This window comes from Eleutherodactylus coqui, chromosome 11, assembly GCF_035609145.1.
Source record: "Eleutherodactylus coqui strain aEleCoq1 chromosome 11, aEleCoq1.hap1, whole genome shotgun sequence".
Taxonomy (NCBI): Eukaryota; Metazoa; Chordata; class Amphibia; order Anura; family Eleutherodactylidae; genus Eleutherodactylus; species Eleutherodactylus coqui.
The window spans coordinates 140,433,774-140,457,491 of NC_089847.1; the positions used below are offsets into that span (position 1 = coordinate 140,433,774).

Genomic DNA, 23,718 nt, shown 5'->3' on the forward strand with positions numbered 1-23,718 from the left:
CAGCGATCCGGGAGGGGGACAGCCGGCGCGGGCCGTAAAAACACCGGCTAATTTATGTGGGTATCCGTATGTGAGATACCAGCAGGTAGTGAAGAGCGCGGCGCTCACCGCCAGTCACATGACGGGATGACCAGCGCTGCCTTACAGGGTATGGGATCTGCCAGCATACATTTGTGCATTGTCTGATCAGAGTCTTGTGTTCAGCAGGTCCAAGGTCACATGCCGCCTCTCATGATCCCCATCTTCTCGCACGACCAGCGGACGTTGGCAGCGGCGGCTGCGGCCCAGCAGGGATTCCTCTTCCCCCCAGGACTAACCTACAAACCAGGTGGGTGACGAAATGATGAGTAGTGACTGAATCCTTCATCATGCCTCAGCTTAGAAATTCACGTGTGTCTATATAGAGGGTGTATCTCAGCTCAGGGGGGATACATCTTAGCTCAAGGGGTGTATCTCAGCTCAGGGGGGATACATCTCAGCTCAGGGGGTGTATCTCAGCTCAGGGTAGATATACCTCAGCTCAGGGGGTGTATCTAAGCTCATGGGGGTGTATCTCAGCTCAGGGAGGTGTATCTCAGCTCGGAGGGGTGTATCTCAGCTTAGGGGGATATATCTCAGCTCAGGGGGATATATCTCAGCTCAGGGGGATATATCTCAGCTCAGGGGGGTTGATCTCAGCTCAGGGAAGCTATATCTCAGCTCAGTGGGGGTGTATCTCAGCTCAGGGGGGTGTATCTCAGCTCAGGGGGGTGTATCTCAGCTTGGGGGTGTGTATCTCAGCTCGGGGGGTGTATCTCAGCTCAGGGGGGATATATCTCTGCTTAGGGGGATATATCTCAGTTTAGGGGGATATATCTCAGCTCAGGGGGTGTATCTCAACTTAGGGGGGGTGTATCTCAGCTCGGGGGAGATACATCTCAGCTTAGGGGGGTGTATCTCAGCTCGGGGGGGTGTATCTCAGCTCAGGGGGCTGTATCTCAGCTCAGGGGGGTGTATCTCAGCTCAGGGGAGATATATCTCAGCTTAGGGGGATATATCTCACCTTGGGGGGGGTGTATCTCACCTTGGGGGGGGTGTATCTCAGCTCAGGGGGGTGTATCTCAGCTCAGGGGAGATATATCTCAGTTTAGGGGGATATATCTCAGCTTAGGGGGATATATCTCAGCTCAGGGGGGTGTATCTCACCTTAGGGGGGAGTGTATCTCAGCTCAGGGGAGATATATCTCAGCTTAGGGGGATATATCTCAGCTCAGGGGAGATATATCTCAGCTTTGGGGGATATATCTCAGCTCAGGGGGGATATATCTCAGCTCAGGGGGATATATCTCAGCTCAGGGGGATATATCTCAGCTCCGGGGGGATATATCTCAGCTCAGGGGGGTGTATCTCAGCTCGGGGAAGGGAGGGGGTATCTCAGACCTTGGAGATTTATCTAAAATCGAATCATAATTACATTTTCTTTACCTAAAAGGGGCGTGGCTAATGAATGTGGCATCCGCGTGGCATATATGTATACACATAGGTCGTCTCCGTTGTTCCCTACATGGGGGCGGTGGCGGGGGTCCGTCGCCGTGTCCTCGCCACCTCCAGGACGTGCAGAGAAGATGGTGAGGGACAACCTTGTAATATGAACTGAATTCGTGGCTAATTGATTATTAGCCGTTGGCGGCCGCAGATGCCGCACTCAGCTGCTGCAGACATTCTTCAGCGACTCTTCATTTGCATTTGGCCGCCCCACAACTTTCCCCGAGCTCCTCGCCTTCTTTCCTTCGTACCTTTTTACTAAACAGCGATTAATGAAGTTCTCACCTTTAATGAGCGCCGAGAAATAATGAAAATTCAGCTAAATTTAATTAAGAGACTACAAATAGAACGCTTTCTTCCGCTCCGGCGCGTTACACTGACAACTTGGGCTTCCGCCATTTCCAATTCAGGTTTGTTACAAATTACCTGGAAGGTGCGAGCGGGCGGCTCATCCACAGGAGCAGCGCTCTGCATGTGTCCCAGGTGACAAGTCAGCGAATAGCGGAAAATACTGTAAATCTCCACCCAGAGGAACGTCTGCAGAGCTTGTACCCCAAAATATCACCCCCCTACGTACCAGAAGTGATCTGCCATGCTGACCTCATACTGCACAGCGTCAGCGGACCCTCTTTTATGCCCACCCCGGCTGCCTTGCTGAATACTGTCCACTAACTCATTACCTTCATTCACAAAGCCCCCCACAGCACCGCGCCGCCCTATATTGCCTCCCTCATCTCAATCCCTCATCCAGCCTGCACCTTCTACTCCGCTAATGAAATCAGACTGAGCGCTCCTTTAATTCAAACCTCTTATTCCAGGACTCCTCCAGAGCAGCACCGGTCATCTGGAACGCGCTACCCCAAACTATCCAGGCAATCCCTGACACACAAACTTCAGGCGTGCTCTCAAAACGCACCTTTCCAGGGAGGCATACCGTATCACCTAAACCAAACATCTCTGTACCCCCCTGATAACATGCTGCCTGACCTACTGACTGCCATCAACCGCCCCCTGCAGTCATACTAATTCAGCCACCATACGGCCTGACCATTGTCTGTGTATAGAATCCCACACTCTTCATCTTGCCATACCTGGCACATCTCCACCCCGCTATACCTGGCACATCTCCACCCCGCTATACCTGGCACATCTCCACCCCGCTATACCTGGCACATCTCTAGCCCCACCATACCGTGCACATCTCTAGCCCCGCCATACCGTGCACATCTCTAGCCCCGCCATACCATGCACATCTCTAGCTCCGCCATACCGTGCACATCTCCAGCCCCGCCATACCGTGCACATCTCCAGCCCCGCCATACCGGGCACATCTCTAGCCCCGCCATACCGGGCACATCTCCAGCCCCGCCATACCGGGCACATCTCCAGCCCCGCCATACCGTGCACATCTCTAGCCCCGCCATACCGTGCACATCTCTAGCCCCGCCATACCGTGCACATCTCCAGCCCCGCCATACCGTGCACATCTCCAGCTCCGCCATACCGTGCACACCTCTAGCTCCGCCATACCGTGCACACCTCTAGCTCCGCCATACCGTGCACATCTCTAGCTCCGCCATACCGTGCACATCTCTAGCTCCGCCATACCGTGCACATCTCTAGCTCCGCCATACCGTGCACATCTCCAGCCCCGCCATACCGTGCACATCTCCAGCCCCGCCATACCGTACACATCTCCAGCCCCGCCATACCGTGCACATCTCTAGCTCCGCCATACCGTGCACATCTCCAGCCCCACCATACCGTACACATCTCCAGCCCCGCCATACCGTGCACATCTCTAGCCCCGCCATACCGTGCACATCTCTAGCCCCGCCATACCGTGCACATCTCTAGCTCCGCCATACCGTGCACATCTCCACACCGCTATGCCGTGCGCATCTCCAGCTCGTTACCTTGTGTTCCCCCAACATTGTAAGCGCTGCGGAATATGTTGGTGCAATATAAATAAAGATTATGATTATTATTCCTATCTAAGGGATCCACTGAGCCCTACTCATAAACACTGGTGACCGCTTAATCTGCATTATCCACAGGAAGAGGGTGCACTCATTATCCCCTGGATCAGTTATAACTGCGGACCGCACATTCATCTGTCGTCTCTTGGCTCCACGCTGGCTGTTGTGATACATTGTGTACAGTGCTACATTGTCCCGTCATGGCGACCCATCTGCCCTGCCATGGCGAACCATCTATCCTGCCATGGCGACCCATCTGCCCTGCCGTGGCGAACCATCTATCCTGCCATGGCGACCCATCTGCCCTGCCGTGGCGAACCATCTATCCTGCCGTGGCGACCCATCTGCCCAGCCGCGGCAACCCGTCTGTCCCGCTGCGGCGACCCGTCTGTCCCGCGGCGGCGACCCGTCTGTCTCGCGGCGGCGACCCGTCTGTCCTGCAACAGTTGAGGTCTTTCTTGCAAATGACAAATTACAAATGATTGAATGCAACCATGAAGGATCTGATGGCGGTCCACTCAACGGTTATCCTCGGACCCAGCAGACAATTCACAGAACCACCAGTCCGAATCACAGAGATTAATGAGAAGAGGGCCAAGAATGACGCCTGGAAGATTCCTGTAGACGATGCAACACTTCAAGATATTGTCTCTTACTATAGAAGTTATATCAGCCCATCTATCCAGGACCCCCGCAGCAGCCCCTCACCTGCAATAGTCCCTCTCTTATGGCGCTCCTCTGCCCAGGAGCCCCGCAGCCACCGTTCTATCCAGGAGCCCCTCAGCAACCCCTCTGTCCAGGAGCACCGCAGCAACCCCTCTGTCCAGGAGCACCGCAGCAACCCCTCTGTCCAGGAGCCCCTCAGCAAACCCCTCTGTCCAGGCGCCCCTCAGCAGCCCCTCTGTCCAGGAGCCCCTCAGCAACCCCTCTGTCCAGGAGCCCCTCAGCAACCCCTCTGTCCAGGAGCACCGCAGCAACCCCTCTGTCCAGGAGCCCCACAGCCCCTCTGTCCAGGAGCCTCTCAGCCACCCCTTTGTCCAGGAGCCCCTGAGCAACCCCTCTGTCCAGGAGCCCCTGAGCAACCCCTCTGTCCAGGAGCCCCTCAGCAACCCCTCTGTCCAGGAGCCCCTCAGCAACCCCTCTGTCCAGGAGCCCCTCAGCAACCCCTCTGTCCAGGAGCCCCTCAGCAACCCCTCTGTCCAGGAGCCCCTCAGCAACCCCTCTGTCCAGGAGCACCGCAGCAGCCCCTCTATCCAGGAGCCCCTCAGCAACCCCTCTATCCAGGAGCCCCTCAGCAACCCCTCTGTCCAGGAGCACCGCAGCAGCCCCTCTATCCAGGAGCCCCTCAGCAACCCCTCTGTCCAGGAGCCCCTCAGCAACCCCTCTGTCCAGCAGCCCCGCAGCAACCCCTCTGTCCAAGAGCCCCGCAGCAACCCCTCTGTCCAGGAGCCCCGCAGCAGCCCTTCTATCCAGGAGCCCCTCAGCTACCCCTCTGTCCAGGAGCCCCGCAGCAACCCCTCTGTCCAGGAGCCCCGCAGCAGCCCCTCTGTCCAGGAGCCCCACTACCCCTCTGTCCAGGAGCCCCACAACCCCTCTGTCCAGGAGCACCGCAGCAACCCCTCTGTCCAGGAGCCCCGCAGCAACCCCTCTGTCCAGGAGCCCCGCAGCAGCCCCTCTGTCCAGGAGCCCCACTACCCCTCTGTCCAGGAGCCCCACAACCCCTCTGTCCAAGAGCCCTGCAGCAGCCTTTCTGGACACTCCCGTTTCTCTGGCGCAGGGGGCATCAGGTGGAGCGCAGTATTGGGGGTCTTGTTGTAACACGTGTTCCGCTCCTGCAGAAATCACAGGAATAACTTGTTCAGCAAAACATCTGAAATCCTGATACAAATGTGCGGAGCTGCTGGAACATGTCAGCTGATCACCTGCCAAGATTCTCCGCGGCCGCTCGCGCTCCTAACTCTTTCACTACCTTCTCTCCACGTATGATTACACTTCTGTATCCCGCTCCATGTGATCAGTCAACATCTCTGCTTTCTGTCAGTAAATGCGGAAATTCTTGTTTATATCCAGAGGCCAAAAACCTATTCGAAGCTGGTCCTGCTCACACAGCTACAGTGTATCAGTCCAGGACAGCAGGGATGGAGCCGCACACTATCTATAGTGATACATTGCAACAGCAGAATGTCAGGACAAGTTTCATTTACAGCAAACTGAGCAGTCTGAAGCCATTATTCACTCCATTGTAATGGGCCATATACACGGAGCGATTATCACTCAGGCATTAGTAATCTGTGTAAATGCCCCCCTTAGTCCTTTAGCATCAGCTGAGTTATCTACGCATACTCTTTGTGGGGAAAAACAATCCGACCCCAGAAGAAGGCGTCGATTGCTGCAGACCCGGCCTGCGACTCCATCTCAGGCAGATCTGTAATGATGGGAGTTGTGGTGATTAGATGGACGGTCTTGTGGTCCCCCCTTGGCCTATAAGAGGCTCTCGGAGGCTCCTTGTGTGTAGTGGCCCCTTCTTCCGCTTGTAGAGCTTGTTGACCATTAGATGCCTCTAACACACAAGAGATTTCACCCCGTTACCAGAGGGGGGCGCATTATGGGGTGTGAGAAGCTTGTCCCCCACCAGCCATTCTGACCAGACTGTTAGGAAATGTTGGGACCAGTGGATGGGGCACACAAGGTGACTGCACCCAGGACGCCCCCTACAGACCACCAGTAGATAGGAGCTTCTGATCGTCCAACAAGCACCAGCAGCACCAACTGTTTCTTTTTCCGCAGAGACAGGACGCCATCTTTACTCTCCTGTATCTGTTGGAAGCCTTTCCAGGCACTTGGCTGAAGGACATTTGATCTCGCTGCCCCCATTACCTGTACGGCCTCTGACACCCACCATCGCCCCCATTATATGTACGGCCTCTGACCCCACCATCGCCCCCATTGCATCTACGGCCTCTGACCCCCACTGTCGCCTCCATTACATGTACGACCTCTGACCCCCACCGTCGCCCCCATTACATGTACGGCCTCTGACCCCACCGTCGCCCCCATTACATGTATGGCCTCTGACCCCCGCCGTCGCCCCCATTACATGTACGGCCTCTGACCCTCGCCGTCGCCCCATTACATGTACGGCCTCTGACCCCCACCGTCGCCCCATTACATGTACGGCCTCTGATCTCACCATTGCCCCCATTACATGTACGGCCTCTGACCCCCACCGTCGCCCCATTACATGTACGGCCTCTGACCACCACCGTCGCCCCCATTACATGTACGGGCTCTGACCCCCACCGTCGCCCCATTACATGTACGGCCTCTGACCACCACCGTCGCCCCCATTACATGTACGGCCTCTGACCACCACCGTCACCCTCATTCCATGTACGGCCTCTGACCCTCACCGTCGCCCCCATTACATGTACGGCCTCTGACCCCCACCGTCACCCCCATTACATGTACGGCCTCTGACCCCCACCGTCGCCCCCATTACATGTACGGCCTCTGACCCCCACCGTCGCCCCCATTACATGTACGGCCACTGACCCCCACCGTCGCCCCATTACATGTACGGCCTCTGACCCCCACCGTCGCCCCATTACATGTACGGCCTCTGACTCCCACTGTCGCCTCCATTACATGTACGGCCACTGACCCCCACCGTCGTCCACATTACATGTACGGCCTCTGACACCCACCATCGCCCCCATTACATGTACGGCCTCTGACCCCCACCGTCGTCCACATTACATGTACGGCCTCTGACTCCCACTGTCGCCTCCATTACATGTACGGCCTCTGACCCCCACTGTCGTCCACATTACATGTACGGCCTCTGACCCCCACCGTCGCCCCCATTACATGTACGGCCTCTGACCCCCACCGTCGCCCCCATTACATGTACGGCCTCTGACCCCCACCGTCGCCCCCATTACATGTACGGCCTCTGACCCCCACCGTCGCCCCCATTACCTGTACGGCCTCTGATCCCCACCGTCGCCCCCATTACATGTACGGCCTCTGACCCCTACCGTCGCCCCCATTACCTGTACAGCCTCTGACCCCCACCGTCGCCCCCATTACATGTACGGCCTCTGACCCCCACCGTCGCCCCCATTACATGTTCAGGACATCCTGCAGCCACATGTGTTCCTCCAGCAGGATAATGCTCGGCTGCACACACAAGGGGGTCACAGGAAGCCCCCACAACATTGTCACACCTCCGTGGCTGCCGGTCGCCAGATTTATCACCAATAGAACATGTATGGGACCATCTGGGATGCCAACTTCCATGCCCGCCTGCATTATTCAATTAATAATACATTTAAGCGCTGTGCTGCCGCTCTCCTCCACCTTCCACCGTCGCAGTGTTTTACCACAGCTGAATAGAATGTGCCAGTAATTTGCATCTATTATTCTCTCGGCTTTTTGTAAAGTATCATAATCAGATCTTGTATCCAAGCTAGAGGCGGTACAACAGGGTACTAGAGCCTCCATGCCACCCGTAACACATCTTGTATCTAAGCTAGAGGCGGTACAACAGGGTACTAGAGCCTCCATGTCCCCGTATCACATCTTGTATGTAAGCTAGAGGTGGTACAACAGGGTACTAGAGCCTCCATGCCACCCGTATCACATCTTGTATCCAAGCTAGAGGCGGTACAACAGGGTACTAGAGCCTCCATGCCTGCCTGTATCACATCTTGTATCTAAGCTAGAGGTGGTACAACAGGGTACTAGAGTCTAGATGCCCGCCTGTATCACATCCTGTATCCAAACTAGAGGCGGCACAACAGTGTACTACAGTGTAAATGGGAGTATATATACTCTCCTTCTAGGGTAGAGATGTTACTGACAGTGAGTGTGTGTGTGTGTGTATGTGTGTATATATATATATATATATATATATATATACTCCCAGGGTAGAGATGTTACTGACAGTGAGTGTGTGTGTGTGTGTATGTATGTATATATATATATTTATATATATATATATATACACACTCCCAGGGTAGGCATGTTACTGACAGTGAGTGTGTGTGTATATGTGTATATATATATAGTGAGTACCACCACTGTCCCTCCTCTGCCGGCCCTCTATACTTCTGTATAGGTACATCTGTAGGTCCTGCTTGTTTGGTGCTCACGTTCAGGAGTGCGGTTCCTTCCCAGCGGCCTCCAGCGAATACCTGAATACAAGTGAATATTGCGTCTATACATACAGAACATAATTGGAGCGCCCCAACAAAGCGCTGCATTAATAATTCATTTAATAATACATTAGCAGTACATTTAATTAATAATACATTTAAGCGCTGTGCTGCCGCTCTCCTCCACCTTCCACCGTCGCAGTGTTTTACCACAGCTGAATAGAATGTGCCAGTAATTTGCATCTATTATTCTCTCGGCTTTTTGTAAAGTGTCATAATCAGCGTTGTCTGTTTTACATGTATCACTTTGTATCATTTGTTGTTGTGAAACAATGATGAGTGGAAATGACTGAGCGTCTGTGCCGCGCACGATAAAAGCCACAGCCATTCCAAAGCTGGCCTGGCAAATTCAATTAAAATCCCATATTTCTTCCTTTACGAGCGCATTAAACTCCTCCTGAGTGGCCGTCGCGCAGTAAACATAATGACCTTAACAATCACTCGCCCAACACAAACCTTTGTCGTAATCTTCCTCTGACCGGAACGGCCTGTTCTTTTCTCCTAATTAGTGTTAAATATCCTCCTAAGAGGAGAGAGCGACTGAGAGCAAGGGTCATCAGCTGGACGCTTCCCAGTGGACCTTCATACTCCTTGCTCAGCATCGGTCACATCCGTCTGGTACACGGTGTGGCTGGAGTGCAGGGAACTTCAGCTGCTTGCACCCTAGTGAACCCCTGTTAGGTGGATTCACAAGCGGCCGAGTGATCATAATTAATGAGTGGTCATAAATGGCTGCACATCCAGGGGGAAGAATGTATCAAGTGGGACCACAAGGCTCTGTCCTAGGCCCAGTGTTGGCCAACATTGTTATAATTGATCTGGAGGAGGGAATTGTGGGAAACGGATCAAATTTTCCAAATAACAGAATGATAAGTAACAAGGAGAAATGCAAAGTCCTACATCTGGGTAAGAAAAATGAGGAAAGCACATACAGAATGGGAGGAATTGGGCTAAGCAGCAGCACATGTGAAAAAGACTTGGGTATACTAATAGATCATAGACTGAACATGAGTCAACAATGTGATGCCGCAGCCAAAAAGGCAAACACAATTCTGGGATGTATTAAGAGAAGCATAGAGTCTAGATCACGTGAGGTCATTATCCCCCTCTACTCTTCCTTAGTCAGACTTCATCTGGAATACTGGGTCCAGTTCTGGGCACCCCACTATAAAAAAGATATAGACAAACTGGAGCAAGTTCAGAGAAGAGCTACCAAGATGGTGAGCAGTCTGCAAATCATGTCCTATGAGGAACGGTTAAAGGATCTGGGAATGTTTAGCAGAAGAGAAGGCTGAGAGGAGACCTAATAGCTGTCTACAAATATCTGAAGGGCTGTCACAGTGCAGAGGGATCAGCCCTATTCTCATCTGCACAAGGAAAGACTAGAAGCAATGGGATGAAACTGAAAGGGAGGAGACACAGATTAGATATTAGACAGTGAGGGGGATCAGTGAGTGGAACAGGTTACCACGGGAGGTGGGGAGTTCTCCTTCAATGGAAGTCTTCAGAGGCCGGATAGACATCTGTCTGGGATGATTTAGTGAATCTTGCTCTGATCAGGGGGTCGGACCCGATGTCCACGGAGATTCCTTGCAACTCTACCATTCTATGATTCTAACATGTGCCATCATATATAAACCATATAATAGATCCTATAATAATACATATACCACATGATAGGTCAGATCCCAGGCACAGCTCACATACACCTGTGTGAATGGTCCCTTAATGACTGCTGCAGTCTTAGGCTGCTATTTGATAATGTTTTCGTCTGTGTTAAAAAAATGACTAAAAATGACATTAAAAATACGTATGTTTTTATAAAATGCACTTGTGTTTTACATCATATAATTAACAGAGCAGTTTTTAATATGTATTTTTTAACATAAACAAGAGCACTGCCGGCTTCAGCATCCTTAGCATTACATCTCCCCGATTAGAATCCCTCTTAGTGACCATTTACCAATCAGCTGCTGTCGCTGTGGCATCTGATGCCATTAATCAGTTGCATCAGGTGTGCTTGATAAAACACTTCATATATCCGGAGCGGCGAGGACATTAGACTGCATGTTATAAATGTGGCCATTCACCAGAAGGCTCCAGAAAGTTACAGAAGAAATCACCTCCTCGTACAAACAAGGATACAAAGGCACGGAATGATACAGCGGGAAGCAGCTCACAGTTATAGGAACTCTGGCTGCACTACCTGGAAGTGGCAGAAAGAAGGCGCCATCCCCAGCTGCCCGCAGATTCCTGAAGAGAAGATCTGGTGGAGCAGCACTGAGGTTTCAGCTTGTACGGTAGTGGTCTTCACGCCCCAACTCGAAAACATCCACCTCTACTGACCCAAAAGCAGGAGAGAAGTCGCCTCCGATGTGCTGAGACCCTATAAGTAGCCACAGGAGGTTGGGGATCCTGTTCTGTGGAGCAATGAAACAAAACTGGAACTTTTTAGGCCTCTGGATTACGGTGTGTCTGGAGGAGGAAGAATGAAGCGGATGCTGTGAAGAAAAGATTCCCCCCTACAGGGAAGCATGGCGGCGGCCCACTGATCTGGCGCTAGAAACCTGCAGCGCGTGGAGGATTAAATGGGTTCCATCATATATCAGGAAATCCCACTAAAAGGTCACGCCTTCTGTGAGGAAACTGAGGTTTAGGCGACATCGGACCTTCCGACAGGGCAGTGATCCCAAGCAGAATGCTAACGGGGAGGAACAGGTAATGGCCCCTTATAGTGTAGAGCAGTCAGACGGGATGGACCCCATCCAGTGCACACAACGCGTTTCGGTGGCGGAGCCCCTTTGTAAGAGTGGGCTGGATGGAGTACTGCTGTATAATAAACCCCTCGTGTGCTCCAGAATGCCACAGCACCCTATTACATATTTCACAAAAACTACTTTCACCACTTGGACCACATCCTTAGCATGCTGCCATTCTGCTTAATGATCCCAAGCAGACCTCAGAGCCCACCAAGGCTCGGTGTCCGATGAAGTCCTGGAGGATCCCGGAGTTACAGCTGCCTGACTTGACCCCCATAGAAAATCTTTGGTGGGATATAAAGATGGCGGCTGCAGCTCACAAACCCAGGAATATTGGTGAGCTGGAGGCCGCTGTCCACGAGGAGCGGGCTGCCGGACGCTGTCAGATGCCGCTGTCTGGCTGTACACATGTCACTGCATGCATGATCCAGCTGTAAGGTGTATCTGTGATCGTACGGTGACCTGCTAGTATTCCTGCGCCCTGCAGTGATCGCTCTTACAGAGTCATGCCTGTTATTACTGCAGCGCCCCCTGAGGGCCGCAGATCTCCAGCAGCCAGTATTGGCCGGCGCTCTTCTCTCTTGCAGTTTCTCCCAGAGCCGCGGACCGCTGCCCATCTCTGCTTCTGAGAGACCCGGCCTCTCTAACAGGCCCTTAATATACAGTCATGTGACCCTCCACTTACTGTGTTCGCCTTTTGTGAGATGTGTTGCTGCCATCAGTTTCCTAAAGAGTAAACATTTTGTAATGCAATGGAACAATCCCCCCCCCCCCCGATATGTTCTATTATGAATCAAATCCGATTATATGAGATTTCTGAATCATTACAATCTTCTCTCTTTACCGACATTGGCGTGGATCGGCCACACGTCCCTGAGTGATGTCTACCTGTATGTCCGCTGTGTGTGGATTATGATACAGGTGTGCGCCCCGACATTGGTGTGGATCGGCCGCACGTCCCTGAGTGATGTCTACCCGTATGTCTGCTGTGTGTGGATTGTGATACAGATGTGCGCCCCGACATTGGCGTGGATCGGCCGCACGTCCCTGAGTGATGTCTACCTGTATGTCCGCTGTGTGTGGATTATGATACAGGTGTGCGCCCCGACATTGGCATGGATCGGCCGCACGTCCCTGAGTGATGTCTACCTGTATGTCCGCTGTGTGTGGATTATGATACAGGTGTGCGCCCCCCATTGGCGTGGATCGGCCGCACGTCCCTGAGTGATGTCTACCTGTATGTCCGCTGTGTGTGGATTATGATACAGGTGTGCGCCCCGACATTGGCGTGGATCCGCCGCACGTCCCTGAGTGATGTCTACCTGTATGTCCGCTGTGTGTGGATTATGATACAGGTGTGCGCCCCGACATTGGCGTGGATCGGCCGCACGTCCCTGAGTGATGTCTACCTGTATGTCTGCTGTGTGTGGATTATGATACAGGTGTGCGCCCTGACATTGGTGTGGATCGGCCGCACGTCCCTGAGTGATGTCTACCTGTATGTCCGCTGTGTGTGGATTATGATACAGGTGTGCGCCCTGACATTGGTGTGGATCGGCCGCACGTCCCTGAGTGATGTCTACCTGTATGTCCGCTGTGTGTGGATTATGATACAGGTGTGCGCCCCGACATTGGTGTGGATCGGCCGCACGTCCCTGAGTGATGTCTACCCGTATGTCTGCTGTGTGTGGATTGTGATACAGATGTGCGCCCCGACATTGGCGTGGATCAGCCGCACGTCCCTGAGTGATGTCTACCTGTATGTCCGCTGTGTGTGGATTATGATACAGGTGTGCGCCCCCCATTGGCGTGGATCGGCCGCACGTCCCTGAGTGATGTCTACCTGTATGTCTGCTGTGTGTGGATTATGATACAGGTGTGCGCCCCGACATTGGCGTGGATCCGCCGCACGTCCCTGAGTGATGTCTACCTGTATGTCCGCTGTGTGTGGATTATGATACAGGTGTGCGCCCCGACATTGGCGTGGATCGGCCGCACGTCCCTGAGTGATGTCTACCTGTATGTCTGCTGTGTGTGGATTATGATACAGGTGTGCGCCCCGACATTGGCGTGGATCGGCCGCACGTCCCTGAGTGATGTCTACCTGTATGTCTGCTGTCTGTGGATGATCATACAGGTGTGCGCCCCCCATTGGCGTGGATCGGCCGCACGTCCCTGAGTGATGTCTACCTGTATGTCTGCTGTGTGTGGATTATGATACAGGTGTGCGCCCCAACATTGGCGTGGATCGGCCGCACGTCCCTGAGTGATGTCTAACTGTATGTCCGCTGTGTGGATTATGATACAGGTGTGCGCCCCGACATTGGCGTGGATCGGCCACACGTCCCTGAGTGATGTCTACCTGTATGTCTGCTGTCTGTGGATAATCATACAGGTGTGCGCCCCCCATTGGCGTGGATCGGCCGCACGTCCCTGAGTGATGTCTACCTGTATGTCCGCTGTGTGTGGATTATGATACAGGTGTGCGCCCCGACATTGGCGTGGATCGGCCGCACGTCCCTGATTGATGTCTACCTGTATGTCCGCTGTATGTGGATTATGATACAGGTGTGCGCCCCCCATTGGCGTGGATCGGCCGCACGTCCCTGAGTGATGTCTACCTGTATGTCCGCTGTGTGTGGATTATGATACAGGTGTGCGCCCCGACATTGGCGTGGATCGGCCGCACGTCCCTGAGTGATGTCTACCTGTATGTCCGCTGTGTGTGGATTATAATACAGCTGTGCGCCCCGACATTGGCGTGGATCGGCCGCACGTCCCTGAGTGATGTCTACCTGTATGTCCGCTGTGTGTGGATTATGATACAGGTGTGCGCCCCGACATTGGTGTGGATCGGCCGCACGTCCCTGAGTGATGTCTACCTGTATGTCTGCTGTGTGTGGATTATGATACAGCTGTGCGCCCCGACATTGGCGTGGATCGGCCGCACGTCCCTGAGTGATGTCTACCTGTATGTCCGCTGTGTGTGGATTATGATACAGGTGTGCGCCCCGACATTGGCGTGGATCGGCCGCACGTCCCTGAGTGATGTCTACCTGTATGTCCGCTGTGTGTGGATTATAATACAGGTGTGCGCCCCGACATTGGCGTGGATCGGCTGCACGTCCCTGAGTGATGTCTACCTGTATGTCTGCTGTGTGTGTATTATGATACAGGTGTGCGCCCCCCATTGGCGTGGATCGGCCGCACATCCCTTATTGATGTCTACCTGTATGTCCGCTGTGTGTGGATTATAATACAGGTGTGCGCCCCCCATTGGCGTGGATCGGCCGCACGTCCCTGAGTGATGTCTACCTGTATGTCTGCTGTGTGTGTATTATGATACAGGTGTGCGCCCCCCATTGGCGTGGATCGGCCGCACGTCCCTGAGTGATGTCTACCTGTATGTCTGCTGTATGTGGATTATGATACAGGTGTGCGCCCCGACATTGGCGTGGATCGGCCGCACGTCCCTGAGTGATGTCTACCTGTATGTCCGCTGTATGTGGATTATGATACAGGTGTGCGCCCCGACATTGGCGTAGATCGGCCGCACGTCCCTGAGTGATGTCTACCTGTATGTCCGCTGTGTGGATTATGATACAGGTGTGCGCCCCCCATTGGTGTGGATCGGCCGCACGTCCCTGAGTGATGTCTACCTGTATGTCTGCTGTGTGTGGATTATGGTACAGGTGTGCGCCCCGACATTGGCGTGGATCGGCCGCACGTCCCTGAGTGATGTCTACCTGTATGTCTGCTGTGTGTGGATTATGATACAGGTGTGCGCCCCAGAATTGGCGTGGATCGGCCGCACGTCCCTGAGTGATGTCTACCTGTATGTCCGCTGTGTGTGGATTATGATACAGATGTGCGCCCCGACATTGGCGTGGATCGGCTGCACGTCCCTGAGTGATGTCTACCTGTATGTCCGCTGTGTGTGGATTATGATACAGGTGTGCGCCCCGACATTGGCGTGGATCGGCCGCACGTCCCTGAGTGATGTCTACCTGTATGTCCGCTGTGTGGATTATGATACAGGTGTGCGCCCCGACATTGGCGTGGATCAGCCGCACGTCCCTGAGTGATGTCTACCTGTATGTCTGCTGTGTATGGATTATGATACAGGTGTGCGCCCCCGACATTGGCGTGGATCGGCCGCACGTCCCTGAGTGATGTCTACCTGTATGTCCGCTGTGTGTGGATTATGATACAGGTGTGCGCCCCGACATTGGCGTGGATCGGCCGCACGTCCCTGAGTGATGTGTACCTGTATGTCCGCTGTGTGTGGATTATGATACAGATGTGCGCCCCGACATTGGCGTGGATCGGCTGCACGTCCCTGAGTGATGTCTACCTGTATGTCCGCTGTGTGTGGATTATGATACAGGTGTGCGCCCCGACATTGGCGTGGATCGGCCGCACGTCCCTGAGTGATGTCTACCTGTATGTCCGCTGTGTGTGGATTATGATACAGGTGTGCGCCCCGACATTGGTGTGGATCGGCCGCACGTCCCTGAGTGATGTCTACCCGTATGTCTGCTGTGTGTGGATTGTGATACAGATGTGCGCCCCGACATTGGCGTGGATCAGCCGCACGTCCCTGAGTGATGTCTACCTGTATGTCCGCTGTGTGTGGATTATGATACAGGTGTGCGCCCCCCATTGGCGTGGATCGGCCGCACGTCCCTGAGTGATGTCTACCTGTATGTCCGCTGTGTGTGGATTATGATACAGGTGTGCGCCCCGACATTGGCGTGGATCCGCCGCACGTCCCTGAGTGATGTCTACCTGTATGTCCGCTGTGTGTGGATTATGATACAGGTGTGCGCCCCGACATTGGCGTGGATCGGCCGCACGTCCCTGAGTGATGTCTACCTGTATGTCTGCTGTGTGTGGATTATGATACAGGTGTGCGCCCTGACATTGGTGTGGATCGGCCGCACGTCCCTGAGTGATGTCTACCTGTATGTCCGCTGTGTGTGGATTATGATACAGGTGTGCGCCCTGACATTGGTGTGGATCGGCCGCACGTCCCTGAGTGATGTCTACCTGTATGTCCGCTGTGTGTGGATTATGATACAGGTGTGCGCCCCGACATTGGTGTGGATCGGCCGCACGTCCCTGAGTGATGTCTACCCGTATGTCTGCTGTGTGTGGATTGTGATACAGATGTGCGCCCCGACATTGGCGTGGATCAGCCGCACGTCCCTGAGTGATGTCTACCTGTATGTCCGCTGTGTGTGGATTATGATACAGGTGTGCGCCCCCCATTGGCGTGGATCGGCCGCACGTCCCTGAGTGATGTCTACCTGTATGTCTGCTGTGTGTGGATTATGATACAGGTGTGCGCCCCGACATTGGCGTGGATCCGCCGCACGTCCCTGAGTGATGTCTACCTGTATGTCCGCTGTGTGTGGATTATGATACAGGTGTGCGCCCCGACATTGGCGTGGATCGGCCGCACGTCCCTGAGTGATGTCTACCTGTATGTCTGCTGTGTGTGGATTATGATACAGGTGTGCGCCCCGACATTGGCGTGGATCGGCCGCACGTCCCTGAGTGATGTCTACCTGTATGTCTGCTGTCTGTGGATGATCATACAGGTGTGCGCCCCCCATTGGCGTGGATCGGCCGCACGTCCCTGAGTGATGTCTACCTGTATGTCTGCTGTGTGTGGATTATGATACAGGTGTGCGCCCCAACATTGGCGTGGATCGGCCGCACGTCCCTGAGTGATGTCTAACTGTATGTCCGCTGTGTGGATTATGATACAGGTGTGCGCCCCGACATTGGCGTGGATCGGCCACACGTCCCTGAGTGATGTCTACCTGTATGTCTGCTGTCTGTGGATAATCATACAGGTGTGCGCCCCCCATTGGCGTGGATCGGCCGCACGTCCCTGAGTGATGTCTACCTGTATGTCCGCTGTGTGTGGATTATGATACAGGTGTGCGCCCCGACATTGGCGTGGATCGGCCGCACGTCCCTGATTGATGTCTACCTGTATGTCCGCTGTATGTGGATTATGATACAGGTGTGCGCCCCCCATTGGCGTGGATCGGCCGCACGTCCCTGAGTGATGTCTACCTGTATGTCCGCTGTGTCTGGATTATGATACAGGTGTGCGCCCCGACATTGGCGTGGATCGGCCGCACGTCCCTGAGTGATGTCTACCTGTATGTCCGCTGTGTGTGGATTATAATACAGCTGTGCGCCCCGACATTGGCGTGGATCGGCCGCACGTCCCTGAGTGATGTCTACCTGTATGTCCGCTGTGTGTGGATTATGATACAGGTGTGCGCCCCGACATTGGTGTGGATCGGCCGCACGTCCCTGAGTGATGTCTACCTGTATGTCTGCTGTGTGTGGATTATGATACAGCTGTGCGCCCCGACATTGGCGTGGATCGGCCGCACGTCCCTGAGTGATGTCTACCTGTATGTCCGCTGTGTGTGGATTATGATACAGGTGTGCGCCCCGACATTGGCGTGGATCGGCCGCACGTCCCTGAGTGATGTCTACCTGTATGTCCGCTGTGTGTGGATTATAATACAGGTGTGCGCCCCGACATTGGCGTGGATCGGCTGCACGTCCCTGAGTGATGTCTACCTGTATGTCTGCTGTGTGTGTATTATGATACAGGTGTGCGCCCCCCATTGGCGTGGATCGGCCGCACATCCCTTATTGATGTCTACCTGTATGTCCGCTGTGTGTGGATTATAATACAGGTGTGCGCCCCCCATTGGCGTGGATCGGCCGCACGTCCCTGAGTGATGTCTACCTGTATGTCTGCTGTGTGTGTATTATGATACAGGTGTGCGCCCCCCATTGGCGTGGATCGGCCGCACGTCCCTGAGTGATGTCTACCTGTATGTCTGCTGTATGTGGATTATGATACAGGTGTGCGCCCCGACATTGGCGTGGATCGGCCGCACGTCCCTGAGTGATGTCTACCTGTATGTCCGCTGTATGTGGATTATGATACAGGTGTGCGCCCCGACATTGGCGTAGATCGGCCGCACGTCCCTGAGTGATGTCTACCTGTATGTCCGCTGTGTGGATTATGATACAGGTGTGCGCCCCAACATTGGTGTGGATCGGCCGCACGTCCCTGAGTGATGTCTACCTGTATGTCCGCTGTGTGTGGATAATGATACAGGTGTGCGCCCCCCATTGGTGTGGATCGGCCGCACGTCCCTGAGTGATGTCTACCTGTATGTCTGCTGTGTGTGGATTATGGTACAGGTGTGCGCCCTGACATTGGCGTGGATCGGCCGCACGTCCCTGAGTGATGTCTACCTGTATGTCTGCTGTGTGTGGATTATGATACAGGTGTGCGCCCCAGAATTGGCGTGGATCGGCCGCACGTCCCTGAGTGATGTCTACCTGTATGTCCGCTGTGTGTGGATTATGATACAGATGTGCGCCCCGACATTGGCGTGGATCGGCTGCACGTCCCTGAGTGATGTCTACCTGTATGTCCGCTGTGTGTGGATTATGATACAGGTGTGCGCCCCGACATTGGCGTGGATCGGCCGCACGTCCCTGAGTGATGTCTACCTGTATGTCCGCTGTGTGGATTATGATACAGGTGTGCGCCCCGACATTGGCGTGGATCAGCCGCACGTCCCTGAGTGATGTCTACCTGTATGTCCGCTGTGTGTGGATTATGATACAGGTGTGCGCCCCGACATTGGCGTGGATCGGCCGCACGTCCCTGAGTGATGTGTACCTGTATGTCCGCTGTGTGTGGATTATGATACAGATGTGCGCCCCGACATTGGCGTGGATCGGCTGCACGTCCCTGAGTGATGTCTACCTGTATGTCCGCTGTGTGTGGATTATGATACAGGTGTGCGCCCCGACATTGGCGTGGATCCGCCGCACGTCCCTGAGTGATGTCTACCTGTATGTCCGCTGTGTGTGGATTATGATACAGGTGTGCGCCCCGACATTGGCGTGGATCGGCCGCACGTCCCTGATTGATGTATACCTGTATGTCCGCTGTGTGTGGATTATGATACAGGTGTGCGCCCCGGCATTGGCGTGGATCGGCCGCATGTCCCTGAGTGACTTGTTGAAATGGTTCAGGTGTAAAATCGTTAGCAGGGTAATGAGCGTTCTAATCACCGGAGAGGACGTTGCCTCCGCCTCGCACACGGGGAGAGAAGAGTTCAGGGTGTGGCGGCAAAGCTGGAAATAAAGAAGAACATTCAGATATTTTGTAGAATTAAAGCGCAGCAGCTGTGCGAGGAACGCCACGGGGAAGTGTCATCCCGAACTTATGTGGCTGCGGGCAAGGAGGGAGGCTTAACCCTTCAGTGCCCAGCGCAGGGAAACCTCTGCACAGCCCACACTGTAGTGTGTACAAGAGCTTACACTCTATTGTGGCCCGGACACAATCTATACAGGCCGACACAAGAAGATGTTTCTGAGAAAGTAGAAGTTATCCAGGCAGCATCCGTTAAAAGATTGCTTCTTCATTCAGTGCATAACATCACAGGTGAGGCAGCAGCAGCCATAACATCACAGGTGAGGCAGCAGCAGCCATAACATCACAGGTGAGGCAGCAGCAGCCATAACATCACAGGTGAGGCGGCAGCAGCGACGTATCCACCCTATGCATGGGTCTTTCTCATGAAGATGTTTCATCATTGGTGGTCCCTATCCCTCCTCTGGCGCTGGATACCCCCTTAGAAGCTGTGATGCTGACCTCACTGATCGCCACCCGCCCACTCCTAAATGACGCATCTGTCTGGTGGTCCGCCCGCTCGCGATGGAGAGCAGGACCACCATAGGAATCATACTGGGGAGGAGCGTGCAGCAGGACCTGACCAATGGTGACACAAGGAGGCGGAGCCTCGCCATATGAGTATGCACAAAGCGACTGCAATGTATGTAGATGGCAGCGCGAACTTCTAGGAGCGCACGGATAGCGACATTTATAGAGGGGTCAAAGCTTATTTTAAGTGCTGGCAAAGCAATATAAAGGGGGCACGACCTTATGTTTCAGGGGAGCCATATATATATATATATATATATTGATGGTATGAGGATCTTATCATATAAGGACAGCAACACTTCTGATCGCGCTCCGCCCCTCTATATGACAGCGACATTGAAAGACGGGGAGTGTGATGTTATAAGTATGAGGAGAGCGACACTTCTAGAGAGGGGGAGCGCAATCTTACATGAGGAGAGTGACACCTATAGACAGGGAGTGTGATATTATATGAGGAGAGTGGCACCTATAGAGAGGCGGAGCGCAGTCTTGCATGAGGAGATCGCCACCTATAGACAGGGAGCGTGATCTTACATGAGTAGAGTGGCACCTATAGCGATGGGGAGCGCAGTCTTACATGAGAGCCCCAACTATAGACAGGGAGCGTGATCTTACATGAGTAGAGTGGCACCTATAGATAGGCGGAGCGCAGTCTGTCATGAGAGCCTCACCTATAGACAGGAAGCGTGATCTTACATGAGTAGAGTGGCACCTATAGATAGGCGGAGCGCAGTCTGTCATGAGAGCGCCACCTATAGACAGGGAGCGTGATCTTGCATGAGTAGAGGGGCACCTATAAAGAGGCGGAGCACAGTCTTACATGAGAGCGCCACCTATACACTGGGAGCGTGATCTTATATGAGAAGAGCTACAGCTATAGACGGGGGAGTGTGATGTTAATAGTACTAGAAGAGCGGCACCTCTAGAGAGGCGGAGTGCAGTCTTACATGAGGAGAGTGACACCTATAGACGAGGAGTGTGATCATATATGAGGAGAGTGGCACCTATAGAGAGGCGGAACACAGTCTTACATGAGGAGAGTGACACCTGGAGATGGGGGCGCGTGATCTTATATGAGGAGAACCGCACCTATAAAGAGGCGAGTGCAGTCTTACATGAGGAGAGTGACACATATAGACGGGGGGCGTGATCTTAAATGAGGAGTATGGCACCTAAAAACTGGGAGTGTGATCTTATATGAGGAGAACGGCACCTATAGACTGGGGAGTGTGATGTTATTAGTACAAGGAGAGCGGCACCTATAGAGAGGCAGAACGCAGTCTTACATGAGGAGAGTAATACCTATAGACCGGGAGTGTGATCGTATATGAGGAGAGTGACACCTGTAGAGAGGCGGAGTGCAGTCTTACATGAGGAGAGTGACACCTATAGACAGGGAGTGTGATCATATATGAGGAGAGTGGCACCTATGGAGAGGCGGAGCACAGTCTTAAATGAGGAGAGTGACACCTATAGACAGGGAGTGTGATATTATATGAGGAGAGTGCCACCTATAGATGAGGAGTGTGATCTTATATGAGGAGAGCGACACCTATAGACAGGGAAGTGTGATGTTATTAGTTCAAGGAAAGTGACACCTATAGAGAGGCGGAGCACAGTCTTATATGAGGAGAGTGACACCTATAGACGGAGAGAGTGATCCTATTAGTACAAGGAGAGCGACACCTATAGACAGGGGAGTGTGTTGTTAGTACGAGCAGAGCTGCACCTATAGAGAGGCGAAGTGCAGTCTTACATGAGGAAAGTGACACTTATAGACGGGGAGTGTGTTCTTATATGAAGAGAGTGACACCCATAGACGGGGAGTGTGATGTTATTAGTACAAGGAGAGCGACACCCATAGAGAGGCAAAGCACAGTCTTATATGAGGAGAGTGACACCTATAGACTGGGGAGTGTGATGTTATTAGTACGAGGAGAGCGGCACCTACAGAGAGGCGAAGTGAAGGCTTATATGATGAGAGTGACACCTGTAGAGAGGCGGAGTGCAGTCTTACATGAGGAGAGTGACACCTATAGACGGGGAGTGTGATCTTATATGAGGAGAGCGGCACCTATATAGAGGTGGATCGCAATCTTATATTAGGAGAGTGACACCTATAGAGAGGGAGAGCGCAGTCTTATATGAGGAGAGTGACACCTATAGAGAGGGAGAGTGCAGTCTTACATGAGGAGAGCGGCACCTATAGAGAGGCAGATAACAGTCTTACATGAGGAGAGTGACACCCATAGACAGGGGGTGTGATCTTATATGAGGAGAGTGGCACCTATAGACGAGTGTGATATTATATGAGTAGATCAACACCTATAGACGGGGGAGTGTGATGTTATTAGTACGAGGAGAGCGGCACCCATAGACGGGGGTGTGTGATGTTATTAGTACAAGGAGAGCGGCACCTATAGAGGGGCGGAGCACAGTCTTATATGAGGAGAGTGACACCTATAGGCGGGGAGTGTGATCCTATTAGTGCGAGGAGAGTGACACCTATAGACGGGGAGCGTGATCTTATATGAGGAGAGAGACACCTATAGACGAGGGAGTGTGATGTTATTAGTACTGGGAGAGCGGCACCTATAGAGAGGCGAAGTGCAATCTTGCATGAGGAGAGTGACACCTATAGACAGGGAGCGTGATCTTATATAAGGAAAGCAACACCTATAGACGAGAGAGTGTGATGTTATTAATACGAGGAGAGCGGCACCTATAGAGAGTCAGAGCACAGTCTTATATGAGGAGAGTGACATAGGCGGGGAGCGTGATTCTATAAGTATGAGGAGAGTGACACCTATAGGCGGAGAGCGTGATCTTATATGAGGAGAGAGACACCTATAGTCGGGGGAGTGTGATGTTATTAGTACGGGGAGAGTGGCACCTATAGAGAGGCGAAGTGCAATCTCACATGAAAGTGACACCTATAGACAGGGAGCGTGATCTTATATAAGTAAAGCAACACCTATAGACGAGAGAGTGTAATGTTATTAATACGAGGAGAGCGGCACCTATAGAGAGGTGGAGCGCAGTCTTATATGAGGAGAGTGACACCTATAGACGGGGAGCGTGATCCTATCAGTACGAGGAGAGCGACACTTATAGACGGGGAGCGTGATCCTATCAGTACGAGGAGAGCGACACTTATAGACGGGGAGCGTGATCCTATCAGTACGAGGAGAGCGACACCTATAGACGGGGAGCGTGATCCTATCAGTACGAGGAGAGCGACACTTATAGACGGGGAGCGTGATCCTATCAGTACGAGGAGAGCGACACTTATAGACGGGGAGCGTGATCCTATCAGTACGAGGAGAGCGACACCTATAGACGGGGAGCGTGATCCTATCAGTACGAGGAGAGCGACACTTATAGACGGGGAGCGTGATCCTATCAGTACGAGGAGAGCGACACTTATAGATGGGGAGCGTGATCCTATCAGTACGAGG

At 53.3% G+C, this 23,718-nt stretch overlaps 1 protein-coding gene across 7 annotated transcripts in view; it reads left to right on the forward strand.

Moving 5' to 3' along the window:
• SOX6 (SRY-box transcription factor 6) overlaps positions 1–23,718 on the forward strand; it is a 461,372-nt gene that overhangs the window by 354,070 nt on the left and 83,584 nt on the right. For 4 of the 7 annotated variants that reach the window (XM_066583692.1, XM_066583696.1, XM_066583695.1 and 1 more), the window contains exon 9: positions 205–328. In XM_066583692.1, coding sequence (XP_066439789.1) covers positions 205–328 — 124 coding nt within the window. The remainder of the gene's footprint in view (positions 1–204; positions 329–23,718) is intronic. The other 3 variants (XM_066583694.1, XM_066583697.1, XM_066583698.1) reach the window with 1 other exon arrangement.